At 37.5% G+C, this 22,185-nt stretch overlaps 1 protein-coding gene across 8 annotated transcripts in view; it reads right to left on the bottom strand.

The window, feature by feature from the left end:
• Window positions 1-22,185, bottom strand: part of TP53BP1 (tumor protein p53 binding protein 1) — an 81,422-nt gene that overhangs the window by 12,083 nt on the left and 47,154 nt on the right. For 6 of the 8 annotated variants that reach the window (XM_039888308.1, XM_039888313.1, XM_039888310.1 and 3 more), the window contains 7 exons: window positions 19,436-19,555; window positions 18,464-18,667; window positions 15,563-15,620; window positions 13,314-13,406; window positions 9,083-9,563; window positions 5,704-5,856; window positions 374-645 (listed from right to left, as the gene is read on the bottom strand). In XM_039888308.1, coding sequence (XP_039744242.1) covers window positions 374-645; window positions 5,704-5,856; window positions 9,083-9,563; window positions 13,314-13,406; window positions 15,563-15,620; window positions 18,464-18,667; window positions 19,436-19,555 — 1,381 coding nt within the window. The remainder of the gene's footprint in view (window positions 1-373; window positions 646-5,703; window positions 5,857-9,082; window positions 9,564-13,313; window positions 13,407-15,562; window positions 15,621-18,463; window positions 18,668-19,435; window positions 19,556-22,185) is intronic. The other 2 variants (XM_039888311.1, XM_039888312.1) reach the window with 1 other exon arrangement.

Raw genomic sequence — 22,185 nt, 5'->3', positions numbered from 1 at the left:
TGGAGATCTGCAGAGGATAACAATAAGCTAGGGGATGTGTCAAGTTGGGGGTCACTACCCCAAACTTTCTGTATTCCCAACTAACACTTGTAGGCTGCAGAAAATGGGGGTGGCAGGAGCATGTGCCAACATTCTCAAAGTCCCCTCACCTGTTTCTCTATGTTTTCTAAGAAAGTCTACCTCCCACAAGCTCCCCGCTACCTCCCAGGCAAATCCCAAATAGGATAGGAACAAAAGGGGGAGGAAAAGGAGTTGATTTATCCTAGATGGAAGATGGGAGGGATTTTCCCATTACTCCCCTTTTCCTGTGATATTTAAAATGTCAGCAACCCTGCCCCTGCTGTAGCTCTCTCTCTGGAGACCCTGTCTGCACCTCGGTTTTCCTGGGCCTCCTCGGGAGCTGGGCAAGGCAAAATCTGCGGGTTCTGTCCCGCTGGTTTTCCCTTTGAGTGATCCGGCTCCTCTCCCTGAGCTGCCACTGCTGTGCATGGCTGAGAGACTCGTCCCACTTGACGTGCGGTGTAAGCTGGATGCCTTGGAGGAAAAGGAGCTGATATCCCCCAGGTCACCTGAGGAGCCCCCAGTCTTTGAAGGGGATATTTCAGATTCACACTCCCGACACTCTACAACTGGCTCTTCAGTCTCCTGCAAGGAAGAAATAAATACAAAAGCTAACAGAAGTCACAATAATACAATGCTAATGGGCTGGTTGGAAAATACTAATGATGGCAAGAAATTTCGATTCATAAAGGTGGGAATGAGGACAGAATTTTCTGGAATAACGGAAATGTTCTATATCTTGTTTTGAGTTGTAGTTACATAAAACTGTCAAAAGCCACTGAACTAAACATGTAAGATGTGCACATTCTACAGAGAATACATTATATCTCAATAAAAAATAAAGGTGATATTAGATTGGGAAGAAAGAGATCTCTATCCTGAGCTGTTAAATTATCTTTTTACTGGACAAGTTCACAACCTTTGGCTACTGAGAAACCAGCAAGGATTCTACCCCAGAGGACAATGGTAACTCCCTGAGAGAAGACAGGTAAGGAGGTAGGTAGGTAGAGGAAAATGAGTGGCTGAGAGCCATTCTGGTATTTGATTAGCAGTTGGCAGTATTTCCTGTTTTTCGAGATTAAGTATTTTATATTACTTTTCAATAAGTGATAAATAAAAATTATAGGCAAAAATAGGCTAAAAATAGTATTACTGTTTAGAAAAATGAAGACCGAAAAGACAATAATAATCAAAATATACGAGTTTTTGGTATCTACAGAGGACAAGAATGTCAAATTGACTATCTTACATGCCTATTTTGATGGACTGACAGTAGTGGCCTGGAGCCCAGTTTTAAGCAGTCTTATGAAGCTAATTCCCAGGCTTAGTGAGAAAAGGTACAACAACCAATCATCAATCTCTATGGGCACAGGCTTGAGACATTCCATGACAGGTGCTGCACATTTGCTTTTCTGCTCTAGACTGTTCATGCATTATTGTGCTGCCAGAGAAAATATGGAGAAGTATAAGATAAACTCTTCCCTCAGAGAGTTTGCAATCTCTCTGGGAGATAGCACACGACGCACACACACACATTTAAATAATGTATGAGATGATTAAATGAGTATTTTGAAGCATTAGCTTCTTGAAAATCTCTCCTTTAGAATCTATAAAGTCATTTTCTCATTTTCTTTTCTTTTCATTCTACCTCTTTGACCACTTCTATTTGTACTTGTTTTGGGGTTCTTCTTTTTTGGCTTATTCCTTTAAAACTGGTATTTCCCAAGACTCTGTTCTCATTCCTTTCTCACTCTTCCATGCTTTCCCTAGCCAGTCTTACCAGACACATCCCTGCCTACCAACAATACAATGTTCACTCAGTTCCAAAGTCTCAGACACAAATGCCTACTAAACTCTTTCCCTTGGATGTACCAAAGACATCTGAAATTTAACCCATCCAACAGCCTGTCATCCTCTGTCCATTTCCTTGCTTTTCCATGAATGAATCCTGGCTCTCATCTCACACGTTCTGCAGCTCTCTCTAGCAGAGCCTGATTTTTCTCAACCAAACCTCGATTCAAGAGTTTGGAGATGAGAGGACTCTTTTGCTCTCTATTGCCATTAACAGACCATATATCTCTCCCCACCTCTTGCTCCTACCAAACCATTATTTGTCATTCTGTTAAACTTCCCTCTCCTTTTCCCATTACTCACTGACATCCTCCCAATCACTCCTTCTCACTCATGAACACCTTAACTACTAGTTTACAGCCTCCGTTCTCTCCCCATCTCTACTTCTGTGCCCATTCTCTGTGGCTCGCACTCATAAAAATGACCCACCCAGCAACTCCTGAGTTTCCTGATCAAATTCCCACCATTAACCCTTCCCTCTGTTCTATCTCATCCATCTGTTACTAGGTCCAATAACAAGAACTGCACCAGCTCCAAAAGTCTCAATCATAAACATGTCATTCACCAATCACCATCTCTCAATCAACCTGCCTGTTCTATAGCTGGATCTGAGTCAGCATAAGCTGCCATGGTCATTTGACTGAAACAGGTATTGTGAGCTCAGAATTTAAGTCAATTCCTTCTCCTGGACATGACAAATGTGTAAGGGGCAAGGCCTACCTGGAGGCCTGGGACTCTAATATATGTTTTGGTTAGAGAGTAGGCTCTAAAAGCAGTAGCCAGCTCTTCTTGCCTTTGCAACTGTCCAGCAATTGAAGCCACTGCTCTTATAATGACTTAGTCCCAGGCTCCAAGTTGCCCTGTTATGATCTTTTTATTTGTGCTTGTTTTCTTGTGCATCTCTCCTACTAGATTACAGAGGCCACATTAAGACAGAGATTGTAACCATTTGCTTTCCTGGATGTATCCCCAAAATCCAGCACAGTACCTTCCATGAAAGAGATCCTCAGTAGATATTTACTGAATGAAGGAGCTTCTCTTTATATTCTCTAGTTCAGTGTATAATACCACCATCTATCCAGCTGTCCAGGCAAAAAGCCCAGGCATCGTATTAGATTCTTCCCTCTCCCTTGACCCTCACATTCAGGAATTCACCAGTCTATCAATTTCACCTTCTACATATTTCTTACACCTGTCTCTCCTCTCGACCCCTACTGCCATTCTCCCGCTTTGAAACTCACTACTCCTTGTCTGATTATGACTCTAACCTCAACCCATTCCAATCCACTGTTACACTAATGGCAATCTAACCTTCCCAACATGCAAATCTGAGCTGGTCACTCTTTTACTCAAAAATTCTTTTAAGGCTCTCCATCACACAGAAGATAAAAAGTTAAACTCTTTTCTATGGTACACAAAGCCCTTATGCTCTGGGCCCTTACCAACCTCAACAGCATCCTCTCTCTCCATTCCCTACCCTACCATTCTTGTCACGTTGAGCACCTAAATATTAATTAAGCATGTCATGCTGTCTACTTATTTATTTAACTTTTCATTATGCCTGCAACATCCTTCTCCTTCCCCTCAATGTTATCTGCCACACTCTTGAATCCTATGTCTTCTGTGAGGCCTTTTAATCATCTTCATGTAGGTCCACAGGCTCCATCTCCTTTTCCTCACACATCTTTCCACATCTCTACTACAGCAACCAACAAGTTCTGGATTTGCTGCACGTAGAGCGTAAGCTCCTAGAGAACAGCGACACTGTCTTTTTATCTTCACTAGTCCCAGTGCCTGCCATAGTGCTAAGATCACAGTAAAAAAGAAGCTGCCGGTAAATAAACGAATAAAATCTTTAAACAATGATAAAAAAGGGCTACAAGAGATGAGGGAAGGAAAGTTTCCAGAGTTCTCTGACCTGAACCTATCCACCTTCACACCATTGCGAATCTTTGTGCTGCCCTCCAACTAAACTATTCCCGCCTATGTTTTCTTTGCTTCCTGCCTCTGTGCCTTAGCTCAGCAAGCCCTTCTATATGAAATGCTGTTTCACCTTACCCCCCATACCTAAAACCTTCACTGTCCAATTCAAATACTTTCTGTCCCTCATCCAGAAAGACTTTATCAAAATTTCCCTTCAGATGAGTTTCCTCCTCCTCTGTACTACTATAAGCACCTTTTGACACACATCGCTTTTGATCTTGAGAGGCAACATAATGGTTAGGAATGCAGGCTCTGAAAGCAGACTGCCTGGGTTGAATTCTAGTTCTATTTATTAGCTAGTTAACCTTAAGCAAGTTATGCATGCTATGCCTCCCCTCTTCAATTGCAAAATGGGAACAACAGCCATCTATGTCATAGCTTAGCTGTGAGGACTGAATAAATTAAATCACTTAAAGTCCTTTAGAAAGGTGCCTGGCATATAGTTAATGCTCAACAAATGTTAGTCGCTATCATTCTTTTACTTATGGCAATATTTCCTAAACTATGTCCCATAGGGGTAAATATTACTTTAAAAAATGTTCAATGGTCAAATAAGTTGAGAAAGTGCTCTGCTAAACAATAAAATAGATACCTTTATTAGAGAACTTCTTAGAGCCTTTAATGTAATATGCATTGTAAATTTCCATGGGGGAGGGTGAATTTTACAGCATTTGGCATTTCTCAAACTTCTTTATGACCACAGAACTTTCTTTGCCCCTGAGAGTATCTAGCTGGCCTGCTGTTTCCAGAAATATACTTTAGAAAGCACCATATAATAAATGATGTGATATATACAACACTTAATATAGTACCTGGCAGAGTTCAATGTAGACTACAACAGTTACAAAAACTTTTCATGAAAGCAAACTGCTTTTCTATAAAGCTAAGTTCATAATTTTTCCAAAATAGTAATAACATTGAAAAAAATAAGCAAATATAAAACTGATGTTTGGTATACAATAAAAAGAATACAAGACAATTTCTCAAACTAATGTCAAATGGTTCCTGACATGAGGACCACAATGGCCTATTATTGAACAATAGCAATAATATGTTCTGCTTATTAAAACTACATACCAGAGTTTACTTCTCCCTGAATACAACTTCCAATATGGCTAGCTGGTGAATTAAAGAATAGTGCCTAAGTGAAGGAAGAAAATAGCTGTGCCTCATATCAATTAATAAAATGGTTCCCAAATATTAACATATGTACCAAGAAAGATGCCAGATCTTTAATTCTAGAAAATCTGTCTAATCTCAGCCAGTATTAGATGTAAACAGTCAGCATATGATGCTGTCCAACGTAACAGCCAATAAATGCCAATACTATGCTAACATTAGGAATGAGTCCATAATGAATCCTACTGAGAAATAAAGATGCATCTCTTACCAACAGGTCCATAACCACACAAAAAAGGAGACCAAGAAAGGGACATGGGTAAACATGAAAACACATGGAGCCTAGCAAGGAGTTGTAAGCGTCATTAGAGTTTGCAAGGATTAAAATACACAAAATCTTTATACTTATACATGACAGAAATCCATCAATCTGTTCTTTATAAAAATGGAAAGCATCATGGGACGGGTTAAATAAGGTGGCCAAAGGTCAAAAAGCAAACCCATGGTTGGAAAAGATACAGAATTCAGGAGTCTCAGTTTCTAACCTGGTTCTTACATCTTTCTATTAAAAAGATGAAAGAAAACAAAGTGTTAGTAGCTATTTGCACAGAAAGACGGGTAGGGAGGTAGAGATTAAGGTAATTTTTCTATCAAAAGAAATTTGTCCCATAGACCCAGAGTATTTATTACCTCAGTTACTTTTCTTTCTACTTCTGTTCCATCCACATAATACACATCTGTGATAACACGAGTGACAAGCGTGCGAACCTCATGGATTGTTCTCATGTGGCGATGCAAGACATGGCCACGTGGAGGCTGGGGCATATCAAACTCTTCCTCTCCCTGTGACAGAAAATATAAAACACAAGCATGGGTCTCATTTAACTTGGTGAATTGCAGATCAACTTCTTCATGATGAGCGCTGTTCAGAGGTTCCATGAATCTAGTGTGATGGAATTTTCCAGCTGTTTGTTGTGTATTTGCCTATAGATAAAACCAGGAATGGACCAGCTGTATAGCCAGAGGCTAGGAATAATTTGTATCAGTATCACTGAAAATGACCTACTTCTAAATCAAAAGCATTAACATCTAGCACTTATACCTAGGATATTTAGGAAAAGTGTGACACACTAACAGTATATTATTTTTAGATTATAGTCTTTCTGATTTTGATGCTGACTTATCAATCAGTATACAAGTTTATACTTGCAACAGCTCTTCAGATAAAAGGAAGGCATTCTTTAGAACTTTATATAAAACCAGAATGACATCTGTTAATCTCGGTGCAGTCTGTTTTACCTGCATTAGTAAGCAAAAACTATAGTTGATTCATACCTATAACAAGACACGCTGATTTCTCCTGGAATTAAATATGAAATATTTAATCTATTCCAGATGATAGATTATAACTGAAGAGCTGAGCTAGTGTCCAGAAACAGAAAACATGAGCAAATGAGGATTTTGTATTTAGTTGTACCATAAGGAACAGTTAAATAGTTTCAATGAAACCCTACATTTTTAGGACAGCTGTTACATACATGTTTTCTCACAACATTTATATCACATTTATCCACATTCACACTCTCTCCCCTTCCGCACACATTCTAATTATGATTTATTTCCCCTACAATAGACTGTTTTTACTTTCAGTAGTGTCAAGGTATCCAAGTCTTTCAAAAGACTTATATGTACCACTACAATAACAGTGATTCTGGGTTTTTCCAGACAATACGGTAGTAATTTACCTATAGTTTACATTACTTTACATGAATAATTCCTACTCCAACTCTATCTTAGGGGTGAAATATGTACTAAAATGGACCTATGTAAATTATGTGAATAAACATGAATAAAATCAAAAGCATAGAAACTTATTCAACCAATTCCTTAAAATACTTCTATATATACAACTCTGGTTAATAAATGGTCTGAGCATTGGTCTGTCACACCTCAATCATCAGGATGCCTGTGTACCAGAACCATGACAGCCCGGATCTCCTACCTGCACACACTGAGTCAGGCCCTGGATCACGAGAGTCTGAAAGATTTCAGTGCTTTACATATCCCTGAAATGAGGCCAAGAAGTCTCCCTGTAATTCTATAAAACTACAACAGCCAGCCAAATAATCATTTCAAGAGAGACACTTAAATATATCTGATAGGATAAGGAGAGAAGGGAAAGCGGCAGATAAAAAGAAAACTATGCTTTACTCTTTCTCTATTCTTCTGAAAAGTAGTCTCTGTTAATATTAATAACTTGAGGAAGTTGTCATTAAGGGAAGATAACATAATAAAAATAAAACCACTTTCCCTTGATAGAAAACCTGGCTCCGGGCCCACTTCAAAAATTAAGACATGTCAGAGGTAGGCATGAGTCCTACCTCCTTCTCTGAGCACTGGCCTGAGTCCTACCCAGACTGCAGGGGATAAAAAAGCACTGACACTTGGAAAACCGCTATACAATCTTCCTCAATTTCATTCACACTGTTGTGCAAACATCACCATATCCACCTCCGGAACGTTTTCATCTTTCCCAACTAAAACTCTACCCATTCATCATCTGTATTTTTCTAGCATCTTTCTTAACAGGAGCAACTAGCTCTTAGATGTGTTCTATCACTCTTTGACATAGTAGTATACCACCAGTAGTATTCAGTAGCAGTTGTGTGGTGATAGCAGCAATGGCAGTATTTAAAATAATCATCAGTAGGTAATAGCAGCAGCCAACATTTTTAGAGCATTTACTATGTGCCAGGCCCAGTGCTAAGGGGCTTGCATGCCTTTTCTCACTTAATCCTCACAATATCCAGGTGAAATGGTCTGACTCCAAAGCCTGAGCTTTAACCACACTGGCTCCTATCACCATGATGAGACGGGAGCAGGGATTACTTCCCTATTTTACAGAGGGAGGATGTGAGGAAGAAAAGGAAAATATAAAATAGTGGCTCTCACATGCCATCTTTAAAATCAAGTTTAACTCTTCCAAAGGCAGAGAAACCAAAATTATGTGGCAGAATGCACACACTTTAAATTAAGGGTGAAAATAAACAGATGCAAAACAGGGTCTGATATGCTGTAGCCCCTATATCCAAAAGGCTAATGCTATTTTGAATCTCTACAAACTGATAAAGTTTTAGGTCTCACAGACTGTGTTACTATAAAAGTCTCATACAAACAATTTTTGGAGAGGCACGAAGAAACAGAACAAGACTATACAGGCCATGATTAAAAAAAAAGAAAAGAAAAGCAACATAGCATAATGAAAAGAATACCGATTCTGAAGTAGACATGCTGAGTTCAAATTCCAGTTCTGCCACCTACTGATGGCAAAATCTTGGGCAAGTTACTTAACCTCTCTTCAGCTTGGTTTCTTTACCTGTGAAATGGAATAATACCAACCTCATGGGTGGTCTTGAGCACATCGCTGATTAAATAGGAATCACTTCCCTACTCTATTCCCAAGAACCTGTTCTTCCAGTCTCATTTTCATCAGCCCCAATCCCTTTCCTCCCATTATGTTTAGTCTTAGCCTTTCTACAGTCTCTAGTCACTTGGAGACTTTTCCCCAACTCTCTCTATTCCACTTACTGTTCTTTGTTTCCGACACTGTGATATACTATACTTCATACTGCTTCTATTCCTTCCTCCTTTACTTTCTAGTCTTAGCTCCTGGGAAACACTGTGAAAGACTTGGAGGAAAAGCAATGAGCTCTGACAGTTATAAAGGAGGATGAAAAATAATAGAAGAAAAGGACTGAACAATTCAGAAGAATATAATAGGACCCAGACTATATTCCTGGCTCTCTTTTCCAATAAAGATCTACCTGACAAACTCTAGCACTATTACATTTTCCTTAAAAGACTATCCGTTGGCTATAGCTATCCATAATTTTCACTACCCTATCTCTATCCTGGATAAATTGGGTCTTTTTTGTTTGTTTGTTTGTTTGTTTAACCGCTGGTCTGTAAAAAGCTGTTAAGAATGATCATTAGTATCACAACTTAAATTTTCTGGGAATCCAGAAAAGTCAAAAACAGGGCCCTTAGTGTACCCTGTAAGGTCTCTCACCTGGCTATGGAGTGACTCTGTATCATCCCCTGGAGCACTGACTGGTTTCTCACCAGTCTCCTTTTCGGTCTGAACTGTGGCATCTTGTTTTCCAGAGTTCTGGTCCACTGTGTTGGTACCCTGTTCACACACACTCTTTACAGTCTGGGTTGCTGCTGAAACAGTTTCTGGGGCCCACAAGGAATGCTCTATGGTCTGGATTCCTATGTTATTTTGGCTGGGCCTTTCAATCAAGGTCTTAGGTTTTTCCTGATTGATATTCCATCCTTCTTTCTGGCCTTCCAACACATCTATCTCCATTGCTTCCCCTTGAAGACTGGATGGCTCCTGTGTGGCCATCTGCTGGGAGGTAGGAGAAGCAGGGTCTTTAACAGGACTAGTGGACTTCATAGGTTGTTGATGCTCCCTGGTCCTTTGGTCACCTTCCAATTTTTCCTTCTCCTCTTCATCTTGAGTACTTGGAAAATGGAGCAAGTTCCCCCTGAAAATCAACCATATGAAAAAGCCATGTCAAGTGTGTGTGTGTGTGTGTGTGTGTGTGTGTGTGTGTGTGTGGGTGGTGTGTGTGTGTGTGTGTACACACTAGCAAGGGGAAACTATAATTTGACAATTTGAGAAATGTAGGAAAGAAAATGCGACCAAGGATATCATCTTACAAGGTTTATCATCATAATTTCACTCCTGTGAAAAAACAATGGCACAAAGGACTATTCCACCATGATGAAACAGTCATAAAACTTCTTCCTATCACTAGCCATGAATTCTAACATAGAAAAATAAGTTAAACAAAAAGATGTAAAGTCATTATTGAAGTTACACACAATGAAGGCAGCTTAAGGATCTATTTCAAAAATGATCAATTAGGTCAAGAGGACTCTTGACTTTATAAATGGTTCTAACATTCCTTAAATGACTCCTAGCATTTTAGATACTGTTCATCCCAACCCCCAACCCACCTACGACCGATAATTTGAGGAAAATAAACCCAATCTGTAAAGGACAGAGTTGTAGGTGAGATTCTAACTTTGCGAGCTATACTGGTATATCTATGACTATTTCAGAATGTCTTGGTGCCTCAAAGACAATTCTCGAGATACTGCCTTCTTTTCATTAGTCTTACCATCTGACTATCAGTGACTTATTCATTTATCCAAGCATTTGATGAACGTCTCCTGCAAACCAGATATCATGAAGCTCTGAGGTGCCTAGGGGCTTTCTTAAATGTCCTTAACGACATACCAAAATAAAAAAGCCCAGATTAACTCTTAAGTGAGCAGAAACTTGACACTGATGTCTTATTCATCTTTATACTTAAAATATCTAACATGGGGCTTACCATAAAGTTAAGTGTATAATAAACGTACTTTGAACAAAAGAATTAATGTTCTCTCGATCGATTAACTGAAAAAATCTACTGATTAAATAAACTAATTGTATAAGTAGCAAATTCATGTAGAAAATGCCTATAACTTAACTTTTTAGTAAATTATAAGTTCAAATGAGTCAGTATACTACAAATAACTAATGCACTTTTAGGCTGCATTAAGTGTATAATACCCAGGATAAAGATAAAAGGATCCATCCCGAAAGGACCATGCTAGTAAGACAACATCTGGAATGGTTTAGTTTGGAGTGTCATATTTTATAAGGCACAAACTGAGACACACCCAGAAGATAACATCTAGAATGATAAAGGGTCTAGAAACCATGTCATATATTGCTCTAAGTGGCCAGAGAAAGATGGAACTAGTCATCTAGACAGAGAAAGCTGTCTCCAACTTGGAAGGAATTCTCATCCTTTGAAGCTCAGCTGACTGGAAGGACAGAAAAAAAAGGAAGCATGAAGAGCTCTTTATGGCTCCGGAAGAGAAAGGAGGTTTCTCAGGTTTCTATCTTGTTTAGCTCAGCTTACCAAGAGAGAAAATCAAAGGAGGGATTTAGAACAGAGTTCTAGCCAAGAAGAGCCTGGTACACATTTGATCGTTATAGCTTGTGTCCTATGTCAGAAATCTCAACTGAATGTGGATATATGGTCCAATGAAGAAGAGGTAAGAAAGAATAAGAACACCAAAAGACAGATGAGTAACACCTCCCTATGATGAGGGTTATAAGTGATCTTATATAAAAATAACTTAGCAAAGTGGTAGGTATATAGCAGATGCTAAATCCATACTAGATGCATAATAAAGCAATTAAGGAAATGTAATTCGTCTTCTTTATAAACGGAATACTCATGTGTGAATCTTTAAGACCTCTAACTTATCAACAGCTAAGCAACAATAAAAGTGAATCAAAAACTAGAAGGGACAGGACTTGATTAACCATTTCAAAAATTCAATTATCACTGTTCCCTAACCTTAGATAAGCCTACACATTTTACCTCAGGAGCTATTTATTTAGAGTAGAACTTTTGGATGGAATTTCACTTCTAAAGCAAAGCTTTGTTTTATTTGGGATTTTTAAATTCTTAATCAGCAAATATTAGGTTGCTTTCTCTTCCCCAAAGGGTTAATGAGAACAATTCCTCTCCTTCTAAAGGCTGAAGGTGTCTCATTGCAATATTAGCAATATTTTGCAGATTGCTATGAAATATCAAAATTTCGGTATTTATCATTCTCATGTTAGCATCAGTTAAAATCAGAGTGAGTTCCCCCCAGGTTCATATTTTTTATATATACCCACACATATGTAGGTATGTATGAATGTACGTACGTATGTATGTATGTATAAGCACAAACACAGCGTTTTGGTTGGCAAGATTTGCTGATTAAGATCAACACAGAACAGCAGGTAAAAAAAAAAAACCTTAATTACAACACATACTGTAGAAAGTGCTACTCACTCCTACCAAGTTCATAAAGCAACCAAGAAATATCTACCATGAAGATGTATGTTAATGTCTCAAGAAACAATAAAGAAGAAACCTTGGGCACCATAAAAGAGCTTTAGAAGACAAGAAAAATCTAATATATTGTAATAAGGAACATACCTTTCTTTCTTCATTAGTTCCAGCCACACAATTCTACACTGGTCACTATATGCCAGATTTAGAGATTGATGCTAAGAAAGAAATTTTAGCAGAAAAAGCCTGGACAAAATTAACCCAGAGTGAAACAGAGATGAATAAATGTCCATATTTAACAAACTTCTAACCATTCTATTCTGAGTGTAGATCTGCCTATGCAGCAACTGAAGTCAAATCCAGCTGGATTCTCAGGCCTTCGATCTACCAAAGCTAAACAAAATCATCAGCATCTTAGCCCCTCTATTTTAAGAAAGTCTAATAAAATAGGAAGGCAACACAATGCTGTTGGTAAATTTAGTAATTTCTGGACCATTATCATACAAACCACTTTTGGAATCATAAGAAGTGGCATTTTACCCAAAAAGCTTGTTGATACAAAAGAGGATATGATCTGGGCTATTTGATTCCCAAGAATTCTGATTTAATAATCAGAATACCCACTAAAAGCATTGAATGTGTCTTCTAAATATTTCTATCAACACCACAAATTATGCTGCAAATAACACTATTAGATACCTGCTGACAAAGAAAATATTATCATATTCTCTAATTACAAAATCACTGAATTCTAGAGATGGCAGATACCACCTCATAATGCAAATGAAAGCTTATTTCCATTGCCAATATTTCTTTCCCTATACTAAATATAAGACTCATATATTCCAAACAAGATACATTTTAACTACGTAAATAGAGAAGAAATACTACTTTGTAACTCAAAAAAATTTTTCTGCTTCTAAGCTATTCTAAGAAATTATGGAGTTAAGAAATTATTGGAAACCCTTAATTCCATCAAGTCTGACAATCTTTAAATTGGGATGCTGAGCATCTCAGTTTTGCCCTATCGGAAACTAAAGGGAAATAAAAAGTCTGTTAAAAATAAAGAGTTCCAAAACTAAGAAAAAGGGAATAAATCTTAGAAATATAGAATGATATATTATCATAAATTTACGAAATCATTTTATGAATCATTTCAAACTGATAGAACTAGGAGATAAAGACAAAAATCTATATCTATAAAATATTTAATAAAACTCCTCATGACATCTCATTTATAAATCTAATCTAGAATATGTCACAGTTCTTCAGATAAAAAATTAAGCTGAAGTTCACACAGCAGTGAACTTCACAAAACAGTCTAGATTTTGGTATCAACCATTTTATGAATCAATATAGCCCAAAAGATGCTATGAAAACAATGCTCACTTAATGGGTGCAGAGTAGGTATCCTGACTTCGAGCCTCATCCTCTTGCCGGGCTTCACAGACACAGCTAAGAAAAGACATAGTCTTCTGGGGACTAAGATAATAAATTAAAGCAATATACTGTGTTAGTTTTAAAAAGAAAAGTACCTCTGGAGATTATCCTTTTAGTCACAGAGAGAATAAAATCCCTTTTCTGCATGCCAAACTCCAAACTGCCTTACGAAAAATGCAAATTCCTCATACAGTACCTGTTTCAAATCAGCATAATTAAAAGGTCTCAAGGAAGAAGATTCATAGGAAATACGGTGGACAGAGGACGACATTAAATAACATAAAGACACAATCAGCAAATAAACTGCTAGGAGAAAAAAAGGGGGTGGCAAGTTCTGTATAGATTATGAGATTTAAATTAAGAGACATTTCAATCAAATGCAATGTGTGCACCTTCTCTGAATCTTGATTCAAACAAACTGAAAAAAAATAAGGCAATCGAGAAATCTGAACACTGAATATTTGATGACATTAAGAAATCACTGACAATTTTAAAAGCATGATAATAGTATTGTGGTTAACTTCAAAAAAGGAATTCTTATCTTTTAGAGATAGCACTGAAATATCTACAGATAAAATGGTATAATGCTAGAATTAGCTTCAAAATAATCTAGTGGGGAGGAGAGTGCTAGAAGTATAAACAAGACTAGCCATGAGTTCGTAATTTCTGACACTGGGTGAGGAATACATGGTGGTTCATTATACTATTCTCTCTTTTATATATGCTTGAAACCTTTAATAATGAAATGTTTAAGAGAGAAATATGACAGCAAGTAACCTGAATAGAGCCCAGTTATAGATGACACTTTGTTTAAAAACAGAGTGGTACTGCTTCACCTAAATGCAGAGGAAGCAATGAACATTTAAAATATTCTAACAGAGCTTACTTTAGATTTCTTATGGTGAACCCAATGGTAAAGTAAATAGACTTTTAAAATCTAGATTCTCATATGCAAAGTTTGCTTCACAACAATACCAATGAATTTCATCTCATTCTGTGATCCACCAATCTAACTCTTTGCCTCAAGTATTTTCCTTATTTTTCCATCCCTACATTCTGCCCAAGGAGTGTGGGAAACTTCAGCAGCATGTTCTATTCTCTCTTAATGGGTACATGTACAAACTAATAACAATTTGTATCTAGTATACAATTCTGTTAAAACCAAAGAGATCAAATGTAAACTCCATTTTCTTCAACTTATAAGACTACATACCAGTAGTCTTCAACTGAGTAAGGACCCTTAGGTAATTATTTTCCAGATTAAATATGTAACAGCCCAGAGAACAACTAATCTAAGATATAGCTAAGTAAAGATCAAAGGATTTAGAGAGGGGGCCAGAAACTGGGAGGAGGGGGGGGTGTCAAATTTAGTCCACAAACAGGTCTTATTTGACTCGCCAAGCAGTAAATTTTATTTTTAAAAATCCAGATTTCTCTTTAAAAATTAGAGATTTTGCAACAGGTTTGCACTCCTGCACGGTAACAACAGGCTGGAGTTGCACAGAGACTATCCCCCTTTTTAAATGGGGACACATTCAGTTAGCCTCGTTATACTGCCCTACTTTACTTATTTACAGTACCTGTCTAGCCTGATTTAAAAATCCTCACCTGTATTTCACCAACTGCTGCTAGTATTTTCATGCTGGATGACTCGTGTCAGAAACTAATAAAACAATTCTACTCTCACAGCCACCAGATGGCAAAGCTTACCACCAGAGCCTCAGGATGGGGTCATATTCATCCTCAAAGCATTACAGCATTCATGACAAAGCAAAAATAACAGTTCCATACAGTGGAGTTAATTTGGCAGGCAGAAGAGAAAATGGCTTGAGGCTGTGACTGAGTAGGGGATCTCAAAAGGAACAAGGTCTAAGGTAATCTCTCCTTAAACCCTTCATTTCTTCACAAAAGCAATGACAATCTGTCTCACCAACAACAGAAAAAAAAAGGCTACTCCCACATGAATAAAAAAGAGAAAGGGAAATACCTTTAAATATCTTAGTTCTAAGTATAGCAAAAGCTTTGTTTATCAGATTTAAAGTATTAATAAGAAAGCCTACGTTAGATTCAGCACATGGTTAAATCCTTTCTGCTGGAGTTTCATTTTAAGTTTTTCCCTTGCTTTATAAATCACCTTCCCCTCACTACAACTGGCTTTGTATATTAAACTCCTCTAAATAGCAACCAGCTCTGGTTACCTGGTAACAGCCTCAGCAACAGCAGTAGATCCCTTTTTTCTTTCACCAATTGCAGGTTCTGAATAAAAACAAAAGCAAGGAGAGAAAGAGAAACAATTCAGTTAGTATCACATCTAAAATCCAGCTCCACTACTGTTTATAATAAATAACAAAAAGAAATGGGTAAGAATAAGTGAACATAAAAGAATTTCTTACAATTTAATGATGCAAGTTTTTTCTTACTTCCACCAATTTTCTTTCAAACTTTCTACAGAAGACTAATCAGTTTGTCCAGAAATACAATAAATTACAAAGCAGTAATTTTTACAAATAAAGTGAAACTTCTGAATCTCAATTCATCTCTTCTCATGAGAACTAAAAAATTATGCAGTAAAAAATATAATTAAAATTAAAAAATAAATCAAACAAAAAAACTTTAATAAAATAAATTATGTATAAAAAGGTCTTAGGCTGATGCACAAATTTTCAATAATATGCAGTGTTATGAGAACCCACAGATAGAAGGTACTCAGCTTCTCCTTGAGTGCTTTGGATACATAACTGTAAAACAAAACACACTTTCAAGAAAGAATTAAGGGTGAGTCTGAAAAGAATCCCATATTCTCAAAGCAATGTCACAAATGTCAAGGGATCAAAATTTATTCATTTTGACAATTTATTCCAGCCTTAGAGAAAATAACAAATATTTTTAAACATTTCTACAATTCTCATGATCCAACATAATCTCTACGGCCCATCAAGGAGGCAGCTGAGGTTTAGTGGTCAGAGCCCTAGCTCTGAGACGGAAACCTGGCTCAGGCTCTGGCCCCAGCATTTAGTCGTCCTACCTGGGAATAAACTCAGTCTTCTGAGTCAGCTTCCTCATCTGTAAGATGAGACAGGACTAACCTCATAGGTTTGTTGTGAGGATGCAATGAGTAAAATTTTGAGTATAGTGCCTGATCTTTGCTCCTATTTTATCAGAAAAGGCAGTAATATTTACTGACAGGGTCATCTTTAACATCTAGCTCCAATTAAGGTCTTCCCAATTGTAATTTTGAATCTAAAGATTCAAGGCTACCGCATACTCTCTTGATAAGCCCTACTTAATTTCAGAGATGATGATAAGGATAGAAATACTTACTACTTTAATTTCTACTGAGGTTCTAAGATTCAAATCAGTAAGCACCGAAAAGTAGAATAGCATTGTAATTTGGAACTAGACTTCTAGTTCTTGGGAATACTTTGAATTCAGGCTACTATATTTACTAGCTGTATAACTCTAGGAAAGGTGCTCAACCTTCCTGTGCCTCAGTTTCCTCATCTGTAAAACGATAATAATGAGATCTTCACAAAAATTCAAAAGTTCACAAGTTAGGAGATTTAATGACCTGTACCTGTAAAATGCCTGGCATATAGGAAAAACTCAAAATATATTAGCTCAAATTTATTTTCTTTGTTCTCAGAGAATAAGAAGTCCTTCTTATTCAAGTCTACCCACTCTACCTGTGATCTTTGAAAGTTTCCCTTCTCAATTCCCTCAGGGCCCTAATCCATCAACTATTTCCCCTATTCCTTCATTTCTAACCCACCTCTCTTTAGATTTCCTTTCAGTCTACAAACCTGCTTAGGACTCTCTCAGCCTAAAAATGAAAAATCTCCTTCAATACTGCATTTCCCTCTAACTTGGGATATTTTGTACATAAACTTCTCAAAAGTAGAATATATTTGCTGCCTCTTCTCCCCATCATTCCTCAATCACCTTCAATATAGCTCTCATCTAAACCATGATACTGAACTAGTTCTTGCTAGAGTCACCAAATAGATCCTATATTGCCAAATTCAATGTATATTTTCAGACTTATAGACACCTCACTTCTGCATCTGACACTGTTATCTTTTTGTAACTCCCCCATAGCCTTCCATGGCTTTATATTCTCCTAGTCCTCTTCTTGAATGTTCTTTTACAATCTCTTTTAAGAATTCTTCCTCTTCTAACTTTATTAAACAGTGTTCATAAACTACTTAGTAAAAAAATTATAAGCTTTGGAGTCGATATGATTCAAACTCCAGCTCTACTTCCTACTAATTATTGTGACCTTAGATATATAACTTAAAAACCTTCCTTAGTCTCAGTTTTCTCATCAATAAAATGTTAATAAATATATCTACTTCAGAGTGCTATCATGAAAACTAAACATAGATGCAGAGTCACTCTGTATATTTTTCCTCCCTCTAGAGTCAACTGGTCCCAAAGTTATTACTAATATACTATTCACTTCTCAAATTCATCCCCTCATCTCCACCCCCACTACTAATGACCCCACTTCCTGGTTAAAGATTGAGTTTGCCAGGCATAAGAACAGGAAATGGGCAAGGCAAGGAATGATGCACAAAAGCACAAGTTTTCAAATACTCAAATGATCCTTTTAAAAAAGCAAATCTGATCATATTACTTCCTTGCCTAAAATTTTTCAACTTCTCAGCATGATATCAAAGGCTTTTTAGAATCCAGTCCTTACTTTACAGCCCGCTCCCTTGTAACTTCTCTATATTCTAGCCATACCAAACAACTTGCCATTAATGTGGGAAATAGTCAACAGAAACCAACAATGTGAATCCACAATCCTAAATTTTCTAGCCCTTTCTGAACTCTTGCTGAATATGGAAACCAATTACTTAACATCAACACAGGTTTAAGACAGAGATACAACCAGAACCATAGAGATTATAAAATGGAGTATCTTGAGTAACATGATAGTGACTGGCCAAAAACAAAGAATTAAATATTTCTTTAATTCTGAATAGACTTTACAAATACATCTATAATTCAAAAAGTATCAATCATAATAACTAGAAGATAATCAATACTTCTCAGATGATCTGGAGCTACTAATTATCCAAAATTAACATAAAACTTACTTTCCAGACTAAACTGCAAAGATTCGTCACTCGCCTCAGTCTCAGGACTGACAAGTTTCATTCTCAGACACAATTTATCATCCATTTCTGGGACAGTCCCGGAATCTCCTTTTTCATTTCCAAGTATGGGATCATTGGTCTCCACCATGCTCTCAGACATGACGTCACTGGCTGCTGTGGTGCTTTCTGGATAGTTGCTAATATCTGAAAGGAGAGAGGCAGGAGGAAGAAAGAAAGAACACTAAAATACAAACATGAAGAAAAATAACTCAAGGTCATCAATTTGCCTGTTTGGCTCCACAGCTCTGCAGGACTGAAAGGGGTTCCTAGGATAGATCCTGTCACAAGTATCAACAACTACGCACTAGTATTGACACCTGGTCTTAAGAGGAGCAACAGGATTCAGTTCCACTTCTGCATCTGGACAAAGGATGCTGCATGAGCCCTCAGCCAACCCACATCTGCCAGCATCAGGCTTAGGTAGCAGGAAACTCCAGACGGCATGACTGTTACCTCCCAGCACTGACTAGAGAAAACAAACAGGTTAATGTAGAAGACGACTGGCTGCTTTGGGGAAGGAGGATCTAAGTTTTCTTGCCCTGTCAAGCAGCAAACTGATCAGTCAAGGTACTGAATAAATAGTACTTCTAACCTACTTCCCTGTCTCTTCCTTATAAGACAGCTCTTTATCATTGCTCAGCACTCAGACTCTACTGCCTTGCAAGTAACAGAATAAAATCCTTACAATTTTTTCTTCCTTCCTTCTACCCTTTCTTTCCTTTCATCATCACTCAATATCCTCTGAGAGTAAACTCTAACTCGTAGAATCAGATATCACAGCTTTATTCTTCCTAAGACAAAAATAAACCTTATCAGGTAGGCCCAACTCCTCAGATCTAAAAGAAATCACTTGCATAAAAAATTATATCTCAGAAATTCTGCTTTAAATAGCATTACATTTTAATCACTTACCAATAGGAGTACTGTGTCTCCTGGGCTCCAACTTTAGGTGTCCAATAAGAGGTGGAGTTGCGCCAGTCAATGGTGGGATAATGTCACCTTCTTTAGGCAAAGTGAAATGAAATGGAGTTTCTGGAGGGGGAAAAAAAAAAAGATTAACAAGGAGATCAAAACAGAAGTATTTAAAAAACAAGTGAGGAGAACCGCTAAATTATTCTTTTCCTTTGCTCCCAAAGCCCCTCACCGGCCTCCCAACCAATTTCCTGTTTTCTGTGCTCTCTTTTCAGCTATGGACTGCAGGACTGACACAAAGTAGACAACCAGTGGACAGGCAAATAGAGGAAAGCCCAAAGTTCTGGGAGACCCTGAGGAACATGGAGTCAAAAGGAATATAAAAACATCTGAGCTCCAAGACAGTACATTTGGGAATACTCAGTGAAACAAATTTGCATAGTTTGAAGTCTAGACATTTTAATTTTATGCAATGCTAACTCAAGGAGTTCATTTATAAGCTTTAACAATCTATAGGATCCTTCAGATTGAAGTCTGATGGTAATACTTGTAATTTACAATATACTCGAAGAGGTGACAAAGGATCTCATGGGTCACAGTACTTCAAAATACTCATTGGTTCTAACATAGAAATCTATGGGTTTCATGGTTCAGCAGCACTGATCAGTATTCACTCTAGCCCACAGCAGTAATATTCACATCTAAATCTCTGCACAATGGTAAACCTCATACATATATGAGCATCCCCAGTGACACATTTTGGTTAGTCATTATTAAACTAAGATAAACATAAAACATTTGTCAAAACTTTACTGACAAGAGAATTCTGAGATGTCCTAAATTAAATTAAACCAGACTGTAGGGTGGGAGAAAGGTAAGAGGTTAATGAGCTAACATAGCCTCAGGCCAAACCCAACTGCTCACATTCCAGAATGTGTGTTAAAACTTTTAATCAACTTCTAGGCTGCTACCACCAGATGCCACTGCATTCTGCTTATGCTTATGTTGCCCACAAAGAATCCAAAAACTGCAGATATTTCTTCCTTATGGACTATGCCCTTATCCTAGAACTTCCCCCTCCTTCACCTTTTCCTGTCCTATCTACAGCTACTGTAAATTCAAAACAACTTACATCTTTCTTTCTCAAGTCCACTGTATAAAAGAGCCTCATCCAAGATTGTAAACATGTTCATCTTCTCCATCTAGCCCTGCTGCTGGTGGTTTAGACGGTATATCCCAGGGCCTGGTCCTTTTTCTGACTAGCATATGGCTCAATAAACCCTTTCTTTCAGAAAAGCTTTCAGCCACAAAGGTTTTTAACATTACTTTTTAACTATGTCTCAGTTCCAAATTTTTGCTAAACAAAATTAGCAAATTGCCAACATCATATTTTCTGATTTCCTAGTTGTTTTACCTCTTTTAGTAAAATGACTAAGTTCGGGAGAAAAAAGAACTGTGCCAGACTGCTCACCTTAAACCTAACATGAAAAATTGTACTTATTTTCCTAAAATGACCCAAAATAACTATAATCTGTCATACTCAGCCACTCATTACTTGTAAAAATAGTTTGCCTAATGTGTTTTCCGACACCACCAAGCAATTCTCTAATTCTCAGGACACTGAGTGGGTGTCCTACAAATTTAATTCAACTGACACTCTCTACCTAGAAATAACATCAGATCCCACAAGTTAAAGGCTCAGCCCCATAAGACTGCCCGCACTTCAGATGCCAGTAGTAAGTCTAAGTTGTTACCTGTGCTTCTGACTAACTGGCTATACATGACAGGTTCCTGTGACCTACTCCTCAGGTTCAATTAATTTACTAGTGCCACTCAGGGTACTCAGAGGAACACTTACTTACATTTAACAGTTTATTAAAAAGGACACAGATGAACAGCCAGATGAAGCAGTACAGAGAGTGAGGTCCAGAGGGTTCTGACAGTAGGAGATTCTATTTCTGTGGAATTGGTATGAGATACCATCCTGGCTCTGGCTCATTTATTAATCTTGTTGTTCAAGAGTTTTTATACAGCTTTAATCTCTGGCCCCTCCCCTCCCAGGAGGCCAATCAGTAGGGTTGAAAGTTCCAACCCTCAAAGTGAACAGCCCCATCCTGAGGCTATGTAAAGATCCCATCCTAAATCACTCTATTAGCATAAACTCAGGTGTGACTGAAAGAGGTGGTTCTGAATAACAAAAGATAGTCTTCACTAAGAAAATTACAAGGGTTTTAGAAAGCTCTGTGGCAGAATCCAGAAAACCAAATGTATTCTGTATTATATACCACATTTTCCTTCTTTCATCTTTCCCACTCCACTTCTATCCTTTGTCATCTTTATCTTTTTTACTTATTTATTTTTATTATGGTGACATTGGTTAACGAAATCCAGTAAATTTCAGGTGTACAATTCAACAGCAAGGCATAAATATATGCCCACAGTTAGATTTCTTTCTGTAACTACATATTTGACCCCTTTAACCCCATCTACCTCCCCCTCCCACCCTCTGGTCTATTGTCCATGCCCATGAGTCTCCGTTTATATGCTTTGTCATCTTTAATATCAAGCACTTTGATACTGTTTTGTTCTTCAAAATCACAAACAAAAAACATCTTACATCTACGTATTAAAAAAAAGAATTAGGAACCTGAAAGGATGAAAAGAGAAGTGAAATGGACTTTAGAAATAAAGGATGAAAAGTAATATATGCTCAGCTAAAGGAACTGTAAAGAATATGAATGGAGAATTTC

This window comes from Pteropus medius, unplaced genomic scaffold (assembly GCF_902729225.1).
Source record: "Pteropus medius unplaced genomic scaffold, Ma_sr-lr_union100, whole genome shotgun sequence".
In the NCBI taxonomy this organism is placed as follows: Eukaryota; Metazoa; Chordata; class Mammalia; order Chiroptera; family Pteropodidae; genus Pteropus; species Pteropus medius.
This window is presented reverse-complemented; position numbering and strand designations above follow the sequence as displayed.